The 14122-nt window shown below is 41.6% G+C and overlaps 1 protein-coding gene across 1 annotated transcript in view; it reads right to left on the bottom strand.

Moving 5' to 3' along the window:
* MYH15 (myosin, heavy chain 15) overlaps positions 1-14122 on the bottom strand; it is a 171122-nt gene that overhangs the window by 27168 nt on the left and 129832 nt on the right. Inside the window, 4 exon segments of the mRNA XM_012645946.1 lie at positions 2703-2827; positions 4892-5237; positions 8170-8370; positions 10747-10865. Coding sequence (XP_012501400.1) covers positions 2703-2827; positions 4892-5237; positions 8170-8370; positions 10747-10865 — 791 coding nt within the window.

The raw sequence follows: 14122 nt of genomic DNA, 5'->3' as shown, positions 1-14122 counted from the left end.
GAGACAAATAATTGCTTTCATTTGTCATTTTACTTACAGCTTTGACATTCCTGGGTCTTTCAGCAGTAGCTCAAGAGCTAGAATTCCAAAGTATGTTTTAAAATAGAAAACTCCAATCTTGCCTGTGGCTATATTTAAACTCTTAAGTGTATTACTCTTGACTTTTTCTAACATATTCCATCTTTGGGATGAATCAATAAAAGCACTGAAGCTAGAACAAAGAAGGTGACAACTCCTACCTGGAATCTTTTGTTTATATCTGGACATGGCAGAGGGATAGGGGAAAAGGTGAATGCATTCAGAAAACAAGCAACAGGACAGCGCCCCGATATTGTCATATTGACAATAAAGAAATTTAGCATATACTTGACACATAACACTCAATGTGAGTCATCATCACCATACTTAGTACTACTACTACAAATGGATTGTTTGACAGGTAGGATGATCTCCTGCCCCTCTGAGTGTTTAAATATAGCCAAGGCAATTATTGCCAGGAATGTCATAAAGGTAATTCAATCTTAAAAGTGTAGGTTTGAATAAATCTTTAAAGCCTGTCCCAAAGATAAAATATATACAGAAAAAGAAGAAACCTAAAAAACACTTGGATGATACTGGTAATATAAGGGCACAAAGGGTGAAACAATTTTGGTCAATTAACTATGGACAGTCTTGAGGGTAGAAGTCATTTTTATAGCCTCTCTTGAGGTGTGCTTAGCACAGACCACGAAAAGTAGAAAGTAAAACTGAGTAGCAATTTTAAAATAAAAATAAGATATTGGGAATCTTAATAAGGCCTCCCTTGCTGCTCTCTTGACGTTACCTTCAATAATAAAAAAAAGTAAACTGAAAACAAATCCTTGGATGGCAATTTCCTCAGAGGGAGTGGTATAGTTCCTTTAGTGGGAAACTGTCACCTCTAACCCTCTAAAATGTACTGAGAAAGTGAATCTTTAGAGAAGGTATCCTGGGATAATTTGAGTTTTATGGCTTTAAAAAAATCTGATAAAGTTTCTCATAAAGGCTCACCCAGGACAATAAGTAACCCGATGTTACAAATACATGTCCAAGTTGATGAAGTATTTATGGATGTGGCTGAAGATGGAACTTGAGGAAATGAGGATAGAAGATATTGCCATCTAGTGGTACCAAACGGTGTGAGCACTATGGCCTTAATACCATTCTCACCTCTGACATGAGTGCTGGTTGATTACACATATGAAGATGCCTCTGTGTTATACAAGACTAAAATTGTCCCTGCCTATTATATTTCTCATTGGCTTGTCATAGTGCTTGAAATTTCTATCATAAAAGTTACTTTTTTGGGTTAAGGTGGTGGCTTCAAAAAGTCCCAAGCCGGGATGACCGGAATCAAAGGGAACAAACAAGTAAACAAAACAAAGTTCACCAAAGTTCACCAACTGTGCAAGGACCAGCCTTGCTAGGGGACACTACACTGCCAACGGAAAGGATTCCCTATCAATGCAGATGGCTTGGGAAACACTTACGCAGAAAAGGGCAGGAGCTGGGTCAATGCTGTCTGCTTGACAACTCCCCACACAGGGTAACATGGACACGTCTGCCTGGCAGGTTGTTTCCAGAAGGGAAATGGTGAGGGGAATTTAACAGACAATGCTTGGCACAGAGCAGTCCTCTGAGGTCTAATTTTCTACTACCACACCTTCCAAAAGGCCCCTGCGTAAAATTGACTGCCACGCCTTTCAAAACCCATTTTCTCTACTGCTGGGTGGGTGAGTAGGGGCTATTTTAATGTGTCTGTTGCTTAGTGAGAACCTGACACCCAGCTGAGTCAGGAAGATGAAAGAGGAAAGAGGCTACGTGGGGCCTGTTAACCACCTAACAACCACGACTGGGTAACTTCCTTTTCAGTTTATGGTCTTTGGCAAAAGGTCTTCTTAGTGGTCCTTTTAGCTGCTAACATGATTAAACATCCAGGGATATTTCCTAAACTTTTAAACCATGGCACTGAAAACACTCCGGTCAAATAATCTGCACAAAGATGAGCTTTCAGAGACAAATGTTTGAGAGCATCACTTTGAATCTCATTTTTAAAACTAAAACACCTAAAGTTTTTTTTTTTTTTTTTTTTAAGAAAAGGTTGTTTTGACTGACTCTTTAAAAAGGGAGCAGCTATGAGGATATTTATTCATTTGACATTTGACAAATATTTACTGAGCCTCTACTATATGCCAGGCAATGTTCTAGGCCAGTGCTTCTCAAATACTAATGTGCATATGAACCACCAAGGGATCTTGTTAAAATGCAGATCCTGATTCAACAGAGATGGGGACAGAGCTGAGAGTCTGAATTTCTAACAAGGTCCCAAGTGATGTCCATGCCACATTCCATGGGCCACATTTTGAGCAGTGAGGGTCTAGGCACTGGGGATACACTGGTGAACAAGAGAGGCATGGTTCCTGTTCTTACTATAATCAGGAAATTTGCATTCACTATTGTTTATCCTGCTCTCTGAGCCTCAATTTTCTCTTTTATAAAATGATGACAATAGTTTGCTGGGGTGATTACATAAAAAAATGCACATCAAGCATTTGGCACAGTGCCTAGCATGTAGTAAACACTGGAACAAGTGTCGCCGTGTTGTTGCTGTGGCTACTAGAACGCAGACCTGCTGCTGCGTCACAATGATGAAAACTTTCTTTTCCCCCTGCTGATGATGATACCTCTGCTTCTTCCAGGGTCACCTGGACTTCGGTCTTTTCTTGTTCAATCAGTTTCTTGACCTCTTCCATTTGAGTTAAGTTCTTGGTTCCTTCTCTAACCTGGTTTGCCAGATTAGAAATCTCTTCTGGAGAGAGAGGGAAGAAAAGCAAAGTTAGTGAATGGCCAAGTCTCAGACCCATGATGTCAGGCAGAGCAGATGGTTCCTAAAGGCCCACTGGGATCCCCCCTTTGGTAACTCGATGGCAGGGCCATCACTAGTCCATATGGGACCTAAAAATTAGAAAAAGTCATCCCCTTTTATTTTTGCCATCAGAAAATTTTCTACAACAATTGTTAAGGATGGTGTTTCTTAGAGTGTTGTGCACTGGACAACCTGTACAACTTTACATGGCGGGCCTGCTTGTCAGAGCCATGCCAGATTCCACCTGGAGGAACACAGACCTGGAATACCTACGCTTCCAGTGGAAGTGCTTAGCTATCAACACCGGTGGCTGCCATTGTGTCAGCCACTGCTCAGCTGGGCCAGGAACTTAAAGCACAAGCTGGTCAGTGTCTGCCAGCAGCCCAGGCCTGCCCCCAGATAGGCCAGAGAATCGGACAGGGATCAGAGAAGACTGGCTTCAGCTCAAGCACTTGAGAGTTTTGGCTAGGCTCTCATGAACACAAGCCTGTGGCAGAGAGAGTAAGGCATCCAGAAATCCCAAAACCTCTGCCACCTGATATTGTTATTGTCGGTTCTGTCTCTTCATGAAGGAAGCCTCTAGTACCTAAGAACTGTGGAATTGCCCAGTCCAGAGACAGTGGAGGGCGGCTCAAGAGGTCACCTGCTCCTCCAGTGCTAAGATCCTGGGCTATGATGTGATATGACAAGAATCTTTAAAAGTTACCAAAAGAAACATGTTTTGAAAAGGCTCTCTTCAGCCCCAAACTCCACCTCAGACCCAGGCTTCACTTACAAAATTCAAATGCAAATGTGAATTCTCAGGCCCCATCTCAGACCCACTGAATCAGAAACCCTGGGGTGGCCCCAGCCATCTGTGCTTTAACAAGCCTTCCAGGTGGTTTGGATGCAGCTAAAATTTTCTAACCACAGTTCTAGCACCCCTCACACAGTCAGTGATCTGATCTTGGACTACGGAGGTCAACAGAGAAAGCAATTTCATTTATGCCTCCAGTAATAATGAACGTGCTTCCAGAGCATCTTGAGGTTTTCATGCACCCCACTGTTGGTGCTGGTGTAAGCTGGCAGCCTCTTTGAAGGGCTGTTTGGCAGTATATCAAAATTTAAAAATTCATTCCTTTAACCCAGCAATTTCATTTCTAGGGATCTATTCTACTGAAATATTTTTACATGTGCACAAATACATGTACAGGGATGTACAATATAGGATTATTTATATTTGTGAATAATTGGATTTAAAATTAATAAGGTCTAGTTGAATGATAGTCATCCTTCCTATGAAATGCTATATAGCTATTAAAAAATATGTGGTAAGTTTCTATGTATAGACATGCAAAGAACCATAAGGTACATGGGAAGTTTGCATGATTCAGTAGTTAAGTGCATATATGCTAGAGCCATGCTGACTGGGCTCAAATCCCAGATTTGCTACTTATCAAATGTGAATTTGGACAAGTTACTTGATCTTATGACCAATATAAACTCCATTTTACAGATGAGGAAACTAACACTAAGACTGTTCTGAGAATTAAACAATGAATAGTTACATATACAACAGCATAGGTCTTATATACTGTTCTATATATAACACATACATAGTATGGGCTATAGAAATATTTATTAAATTAGAAAATATGTTCATAAGTGAAAAAGTAAAAGGTGTAGAACAATGTAATTTGGGTAAAAAATATGCAGATGAATACAGAATATACACGGAAAATCTTAGTAAGGCCATGGATATCAAGAAATTCTTAACAGTGGCTTCCTTTACAGAGCAGAACTGAATCTAAAGGTAGGAAACTAGTCTTACTTTTAGAATTAATTTAATACAAATAAAATCTGTAGTTAAAAAAAAAATCAAACAGAAGTATTAAAAATTGAAAAGTGAAACATGATGGGAACACGGAAGTGCGGAAGTCTTGTGCTCACAGAAGACAGCCTGGCCCGTAACCAGGGCCCTCCCAGAGCTCCCTGCTCAGGCTTTGTTCTGAGCCCAGCTCTGAGTACCTTGGAGCTTCTTGTTCTCCCTCCTGAGTGTCTCCTGGCCCGTGGTGCTCTCCTCATAGGCGTGCTTGAGCATGAGGAGCTCACTGCTGAGAGCCTGGACCTCCCCCTGAGAAGCATCCAGCAACATCCGGGACTCCCCATGCTTCTGCTGCCAGTCGGCAAGGGCCTCGTCAGACTGCTGCTGCTTCTGGTCCCGCTTGGCAGCCGCAGAGTGAGCCTTCCCCAGGTCCGACAGGGCATCCTCGAGCTCGAGCTGCAGCCAGTGCCTGGCCCTTTCCAGGGAGGCATTTCTGGAATTGGTCACCTCCATGTCTTCAGCAGCCTCCTGCAACCTGATAGCCAACTTCTTCCCAAGAAGGGGACACCCAAAGGGCAGTGAAGCGACAACACTCTGAGAGCTCATCAAGTCCGTCCTGGATTAAAGACGGTGTTTGGGTACAAAGCAGTGCGGCCTCTGGGGCTGGCTTAATAGGATGAAGCGAAAGCAGCTCATGTCTGAAAGTGACCTCCTAGCACCTGAAGAACCTAGATGTCTGCTGACCACCATCCTCTGGCTCCTGTGTGCACGTGGTCTTTATTTTCCACACCCTCCATCAACCTGAACTTGGAACTCAGGATCTCTTTGAATTCCTATAAATATTTGCTTATCCTAAACCATTAATAAGCAATTCTGACTTTATTGACAATTTCATAAGAAATGGGAAAAAGGAGATTGTACTGAACAACAGTAAGCAACTTAAAAATCTGTAGGCACATTTAGTTGCTTAAGAGCTCCTTGGCTGTGTTGTTTCTAAGGAACACTCTCCTGCTTTCTCGTGCTCATTTTCTCTCCCTCTTATGTGGCTCCTAAACAAACCACAATTCCGTCTTCTCTCTGAATTTCTTCTCCAACTCAGCTCCTCTCCCCAGACCTATAAACCCAAATCCATCTCATCATTGTGTTCACTTAACAGGTCCTATTGCTCTTAGTGGGTACTTTGGCCCCCACTGTTGTCCTCCAGCATTGCTGAGATGAGTGGTTTCTTACAGTGCTTCCTCCACCACCCCCATAATACACTGCTCTCAGGAATTCTAATGGACGAAATGTGTTTTCTTCCCTACATCTCCTGCAGGGATGCTGGCAGTCTATTCTTACTCACTCATTATACCTCTTAGATGAAAGGTACTGAATGTGCCAAAGCTTTTTTTAATCTACTGCTATTAAGTAGAAAAAAGGTCCTCGGAAATTAACATGGACCACGCAACTAGGCGAACAAAGCAATGTGGTAATAAAGTCCTCTTTTGTGGAATCCTGTATTCAAGAAAGATCTGGGCTATAAACAACTCCTTGTTCACTGACTTTCTAACCATAGTCACTTCACTTCATTGCTTCATTTTCTTAACTGTTAAGAGGAAATTCTGTTGCTTTACCCAACCTAAGATAGTTGGAGTCCTGTAAAATAATCATATTTATTATGACTACTTTGGGAATGCTCTACTGATAGCAGGAAATAGGTGACCAATCATACTGGTTTGCCTGGGAGTGCCTGGAACTGCCTGGAATGAGAGATCTCACCAGGATGTGACAGTTTCAAGGCTAAAACAGGAAAAGTCCAGGGCAAACTGGACAAATTGGTCACCCTCGTTTTCCTGGTAATTTTGTTCTACATTTAATACCAATGACTATTTTGCTCCTTAACTTGCCAAACATAGCACCTACTTATTTGCCTAGAATATGTAAGGGGAAATTAAGAAACTATATCCTTATCCCTGGAGAACTTAGAACTCAGAAGCAGTAAATTAGGTCTCGGATGAGTTTGATTCTGCTGAATTCACTCATCATATGACCCCCAGCCTGGGAAGCAAAGCAGGCAGACCTTCAATTTCAATTAAAAAACAAAACAAACAAGACCCTACATTTTTTTTGTAGCTTCCTACCTCCCCGAGGTGATTTAGAGGAAAAGCATAGGACAGACAGAACCTTCTTTATTTGATGTTTGACTAATTTTGAAGCAAAAAGGTTCTTCAGATATTGCCATGTTTGTCCACTATTTTTCTTTAGTTGTCACATACCGTAGAACTAGTTCCAACAAATCTATGTGCTCATAAAGTCGTCTATAATCTTGCCTTCTTTTTTACACCCTCCCTCCAATAAACCATCAAACCAAATGACAGATAGTCACTTTCACCCAATTCTTCAATCATTATAAGAAAAAAAAATCTTACTTCAGAAGCAAATGCCATATTTGGATATAAGGAAGCATTTCTGTTCAAAGCCAAAACTTTCTGTGGTCCAGAGTTTTGATAAAACACCTACTGCAGGTATTTTTAGTATCTGTCATTCTAAAGCCCTTTTTAAGTTACTGCAGATACAGAGATGGATCACTTGGTACCCCTTCTGGGACAGAACACAGCAGCTGTTCAGCAACTGCACAGCAATGCCTCTGAAAGATTTAGGTGAAGAACTGAAAAACATTATTTCTAGTTGAAGCTAAAGAGAAATGTATTGATCTGTCCTGGAGTTTTGCCAAGCTACCAAGATAGGGACACATTCTTTTGAGTAAACCTTTAATGATTATAAGCTGGGGTTAGTTTGACACTTTCCCTCAAAGACATAGTTCCTCCACCTCCCAGCAAAATACTTCAGTACTACACCTGGGTAGTGAGTCTAGACTCAGCTAAGCCCCAAACTTCTGTAGTTCCTGAGAAGAACTTTTAAAACCTCTATGTGGCACTGGCTGTAAAATTGACATTCTAACCTCAGGGGTGGCCTGGGGATGATTTCTTTTTAAAGAGTACTTTGCCCCATAAGGCATGATGACTGATCCTAACATGTTTCCAGCTATCCATGTCCATCTTCACAGACCGCTTTGTAGTATACAAGTTGTAGACCAGAGGCACAATGACTTTTGATCTATGGAGACGTGTACACACATGGACTCAATTATTTTGGTGTTCCAAATGAAATACAGGATTTTAAGTGATAGCCCATTTTCAAACCATAGCTCAAAGTCATATCTTTCATGAAAACTTTCCTCATACCCCTAGAAAGAGCCTCCTTTCTCTCCCCAGGACCTCTTTATAGTCTCTATCATTTTATACTATATTTTTTCTTTTCTTTTTTTTTAGCCCCTCTAGAGCATGTTCTTCTTGCCAGAGATGATTGTTTCAGCTTTGGTTTGGGACTTGTTCACACACTCAGCAAGGATTTGTTAAGTGCATACCACGAGGTTTTAGAGACACATTATTCTCATACTCCTCCGTGTGACTAACTCCAGTCAAGGATAGCCATGCTGTACTCGCTTGGCATCCTCCAAGTCTTCAGTCCTCTGGATGGCACTATTTTTGTACTTCATTCTCCATTGCACAAATTCGGTGTTGCCTTTGGATAGAGCCCTGTGCAGCTCAGCCTTGACCTCTTGCTCTTCTTCATACTGCTCTCATAGAAGTTCACAGTCATGCCTGGCTGAGTGCAGAGCATGGACAAGGGCACTCTATGACTGCAGGGGGACACACGTTTTAAAAAAAAAAAGGCACCACCACCATTAACAACAAAAGGCTTGGAGGTGATATAATTTTTTTACTTAGATAAGGTTAATAACAACCTGCCACAAATTCAAGCTGAATCTGAACCTAGTAAGATAATGCCGGGAAGAGAATTTGGGACAAGAAGAGAAAGGATAAAGAGTATCTAATTGCTGCTATTAAGACAGGGAAGGAAATTCTATTTAAGGAAATGCCAGCCTGACTATGCGGTCTTCAACAACAGACAAGCCTGGAGTCCTAGAAATTGGTGCAGAATGCAAAGATAGCAGCGAGGACATTCACTGCCATTTAGGCAATAAGATTTACATTTAGCAATATACAAGATGCAGATTCTTGTCTGAATCAAAAGGAACCACTAAGATTTAGTCTAGCCTTTTCAGTCCATTGATGAGGACAATAAATCTTTTATTTCACACTGAAATCTCTGAAAATCTCCATTCTTATCACTTTAAAACAGTTCTGCCCAGTAGAACTTTCTACAAGAATGAACTTGTTCCATATGTACACTGTCCAATATGGTAACCACCAGGCACATGTGGCTATTGAACACTCAAAATGTGCCCAGTACAATGTGTGGTCAAAGCTGAATTTTTAATTTTAATTAATATAAATTTAAATTTAGATAGCTACCTGTAGTGTAGCAGTGGCTCCTATATTTATTGGACAGCAGACCTGTGTTTAATGAACATTTCTATCACTTTAATGGTGTCTGGCTAACATAGCAGGATCATTCCCAGGAGATAAGCTAAGAACCAGGTCAGGCCTCAGGGGTCCTTTACATAAATTAGAAAAAAAGATCTTCTCTGGCAGACGCAGCTCTGAGGGCACGAGGCTTAGTTCACGGCAGCCTCAGCCCAGACACGCTTCTGTGGCAAATGACGAACAATAATACCCGGTGACTCTGAGAAGGACAAAGGCTTTGGAATCAGATAAATTTGGGTTCAAATTGAGATCTTTCCTCTTATTTAATTTTATTTTATTTAAAAAGAAGAACTTTTAAAACCATTGTGTGGCATTTGTGCAGCATATATTTGTTGAGCATCTGTTCTAGGCACTAGTATTATAGAAGTAAAACAGACAGAGACAAAGCTTCTGCCCTAAGGAGCCAGAAAGGAATATGGAGATACACAAAACAAACGTATAAATAAATCAATAAATACAATTTATAATAGAAGCCAATAAAATAAAATAAAATAAGGCAGATTGGCATGATATAGAATGTTTGTTCCTTCTCATCATCCCCTAAGGATTTTGGTGAAGGGCTTTTAAGCAATGGGAAGAGCAGCTATCAAAGTCCTAAGGCAGCAACTAGGGTGGCTTGTTTCAGAGGCAGAAAGGACGCCAGGACAAGTGGAGAGGAGTAAAGGAGAGAAGCAAATGAGGTAAGGTCACAGAAGGAGGCTGGAGCCAGATCAGGGGGACTTGTGGGCCAACTGGAAGTCACTGGGAAGGCAGCCAGGGAGAGCTGCTAAAATATAAATCAAGTCGTTTCACTATCTGCTTAAATGCCTTCACAGTTTGTCACTGGCTGTGTGACCTTGGATGAGTTATTTGTCTTCTTGGAGCCTTTGTGTCTTCATATATAAAGATCTAGTTCTACCTGTTTCATATGACTGATATGAAGGAGTGGTAATTTAAAAATTTGTGTATATTATACAAAGCATGAAGAATTAAGGGAATAAAATGGTACAATATTTTAAAACAAAGCCTCAACCCCTTCCATCTTGAGAATACATGCTTTTTCAGTAAGATCATGTTCGAGAAAGGTACTTTGGGGTCTTAGTAATAAGATGCCTTGAATATAAACTAAGAATTAGCTTTAAATTCCAGGGCTCAAAGAATACATCTGTCATGTTGCTCTCTAAGCTTTCATCCTAAAGAACCACTTTCATTGGGGTCACCTTCTAGCACCATTACATATCCTCATGGGAAGAAATGACTAATTTCTATAATTTATTGACAACTAAAAAGTAATACTGAGCTAACCCAGCCCCATTTATTTTATCCTAGTCTTTTATTTAATTCCACTTCTTGGTGAGTAGTTCAGAATCAAAATCCATAAAGAGCCTTGTTGACCTTCTGTTCAAGTACTAATGCAAAATGGAAATACATACTTTGCTTGCTGTAAATCTGACAAACTATAGAAGCGATTTGAATCACTAAGTACGATCCTTCAGTCATCAGGGCTCTTCCTAGCATGGTTTTTTTCTCCCATAATTTCTAGAGCATTTTTCCTTGTTCTTTTATAGAAGATATAGGCTAACCCACCAAGCATCCTTCTTTTAAAAACACACAGGCAAGTGGCTGGTAAGAAATAATAGATTCATTACTTTGGTCTCCTTTTCCAGCTGCCCTCTCAGTTCTTCAATCAGCCAAGAGAAGTTGCTCTCTTCCCTGTGAAGTTGGCTTATCAGAGCTTCCTTTTCTTCCAGCTTCCTTAGGAACTCACCTGCAGAAAGATTTCACAAAATAAGTTAGTCATGGTCTTCCTCATCTACTGCCTCCCCCACTTGACTTAATGACTTTAAGGGCAGCCAGAATGACTCCTACCCACATATTTTTGATATTTAGGAAGGGTCTGAGAGTCCTGTTATCAGCAAAACCATGGCAATGATCCTTTCCAGGGCTTATAAGAGAGCCCTAAAAAAAGAACTGATTTTTAGTAGTAAGTATGAGTCGATAACAGATATTATTGGCTACTATTTATTGAGAACCTTCTATGCCCTAGGTATTTTATACAGATTATCTAGTTTCATTTTCGTAACTCCTTGATAATTATATCAACCATTTCGCAGAGGAGGAAACAGGGCAACTTACTTAAACCTGACTGAGACAGAAACATACATAGTCAGTATTAAGTGAAGGTAGACAGATTTGAATGAAGTTCTTACCCTAAAGAACACATTCTTCTATACCATGTTCCCTTGTTTATTGCATGTGACTGTGTCAGTTTCTGTCTATATAATTTTTAGATAATTATAACTTTTTGCCCTCATCTATAAAAAGAAGATAACAATGTAATAAAAGATTTTTAATGAAAATTAAATGAGTGCAAATGTATTTTATCAACTGAATTGTTAAATAATTATTAGAAATAGTCATTAAATAGTAGGAAATGTGACCACGAGAGAAGAAATTCTATTATATTCTAGTCTATCTTCCCTGTTTATTTTATTAACTACAGTTGGCCTTTCATATCTGTGAATCCACATTCATGCAGTTGACAAACTGAGGCCTGAAATATTCAGAAAACATGGATGATTGCATCGGTACTGAACATGTACAGGCTTTTTTCCTGTCATTATCTCCTAAACAATACAGTATAACAACTATTTACATAGCATTTACATTCTATTAGATATTACAAGTAATCTAGTGATGATTTAAAGTATACAGGAGATCTGCCTAGGTTATATGCAAATACTACATCATCTTGTATAAGGGACTTGCACATTCATGGATTTTCGTAGCCACTGAAGGTCCTAAGACCAATCCCCCTAGGATACTGAGGGACGACTGTATGGTACAGAAATGCCATGGTTACTAGAAATGGTCCAGAAAGCTGAGCCTGGGCAAAGGTAGTTGTTTCCATAGTATAATTAGTATGACATTAAAAGTCCTAAATATTTATGATTTCAACCTCCCTTGCTACAAACAACTTCTAAAGCTCTCAGCGTTGTAAGGAAGCATTTGTTTGAGTTAAAGCAGTGCTTTCCAAACTTTTTGGTCTCAGGGACATTTTATATGCTTAAAAATTATTGAGGACCCCAAAGAGATTTTGTTCATGTCGGTTTTAATGGATAGTGTAGTAGAAATTAAAACACAGAAGTTTAAACTATATATTAGTTCATTTAAAAATAATAAATGACAATGAGGGAGGAACCAAGATGGCGGGCGAGAAAAGCCACCTGTCAGAGTGTCTCTGCAAAAAAGACAGATTTTAGAAGAAAGTGAAAAAAATAAACTAGCAGAAAAACATAGACCGGGTGAGGGTCAGAAGGAAGGGTGCCTGAAACTACAGGAGACTCCATGGGAAGACGTTGCAGCGGAGAACTGAAAGGAGAAAGGTCCCCAAGAGGCTTGGAGACCAGCGACAAGGGTAGGTGGAGCAGATAACTTTCCCCTCCCTTGTATCTCGGACTGTTGGTGGGCTCCTGAGCAGTTGGAGAGACCTGCCATCACCAGCCCAGAGACAGCTGCCACCAGTGAGCAGTGGCCTCTTGCGGACAGGGCGCCAGGCTCCCAGCTCCCTCGGGGCACCTCCCCGTGCACAGACCCGAGCCTATTAGCAGATGCCATATTTCTCTATTCTCTCCTTCCCCTTCCCTACCCGTGGGTGCCCAGAGAGACAATTTAGCCGTCACACGGAGGCATCTCCAAGGAATGGGACCTTTCCTTTTGGGGCCCTACAGCAGAATGAGGGGTACTCAGACTGTGAGCTCCCTACCTGCCAGCCCTCCCAGGTACTGCTTGCCTGCTAACTCCAGGAAAGTGGGACAAATCCCAAAGTGGAGTGAAATCAATCCAGCTTGGGCACCCTGTAGGTGATTCAAGACCAGCACCCCTCCCCCTGACAGGGTCAGGGATTGATCTCCAGGGCCCAAGGGACAGGCCTGCAGACCAGACCCCGTACACCCAGGTCACAATCGCACTGCCCTGGGGCACAGAAGGGAGATCTGTGAAAGAGCCTACTGAGGAGTGTGTGCCTTCAGGGGCAGATCAGTGTGCCTGAGCAGCAATGCTCCTCCCAAAAAAGGGCTGTACACGGAGCTCAGGCTGTGATCCTGGGCAGAGAATCTGCCAGCCCACGTCATAGCCAGAAAAGATCCATTGGCCTGAGGTCCTGCCTGCTGGCAGAGGCCTGGGAGAGGCCATGGAGAGGGGGAGGGTGGAGGGGAGCGAGACCTGCTCTGGAGTGCAGGTCTCGGATAGCCCCACCCCGCAAGCCCAGACTTTTCAGCTGAGTGGAGCCATTTAAGCCCCTCCCAGCAGCTTTGCAAAGAAGCAAAGGAGCAGACCTTCGACCCCTGCTAACAGCAGTTGTGGAGGCTGAGGGCAGGCTTACCCAACACAGCCCTGCCCAGACTCACTCCAGGACCTGCCCCCACTGAGGTGGAGAACAAGGACATACCTGGAAGTCCCAGGGCCCACCCACTACCCGAGGTGCAAGAGGGCCATTCCTCTGCAAGAGGGCCTCTCCGGAGGAACAAGAGCCGGTTACAGGACCCAAAAATAGCACTGCAGCTTGCTCCTCCCAGGAAGTGCCGCCTACTGACAGGAAGGTCATTCTGCAAACCCTTTTACTGCATCTACTGATTTATCATAAAGGTTGTGGTCAAATCTCACCCACGAACTCCACCTACTGGCTCAAAGACTAAACAGGGCATGTGATTATTCAAACGAAAATCTAAAGGCAATAAAGAACAACTGATGCAGATGGGAGGGAACCAGAAAAAGAACTCTGGAAGTATGCAGACTCAAACGGAAAGCACACCCCCAAAGAGGAACAACAGCTCTCTAGCAACTGACATTAACCAAACTCAGAACACTAAAATGACAGAAGAAGAATTTCAAACATGGATTGTAAGAAAACTCAATGATATGCAAGAAAAAATGTATGACCAACACAAAGAAACCACAAAAAAAATCCAGGACTTGGAAGAAAAATTCACTAAAGAAATTGAAATATTAAAGAAAAATCAAACC

Source organism: Propithecus coquereli, unplaced genomic scaffold (assembly GCF_000956105.1).
Source record: "Propithecus coquereli isolate 6110/MARCELLA unplaced genomic scaffold, Pcoq_1.0 Scaffold105, whole genome shotgun sequence".
In the NCBI taxonomy this organism is placed as follows: Eukaryota; Metazoa; Chordata; class Mammalia; order Primates; family Indriidae; genus Propithecus; species Propithecus coquereli.
Note: the sequence above shows the minus strand (reverse complement) of the source record. Positions and strands in the feature narration are given on the sequence as shown.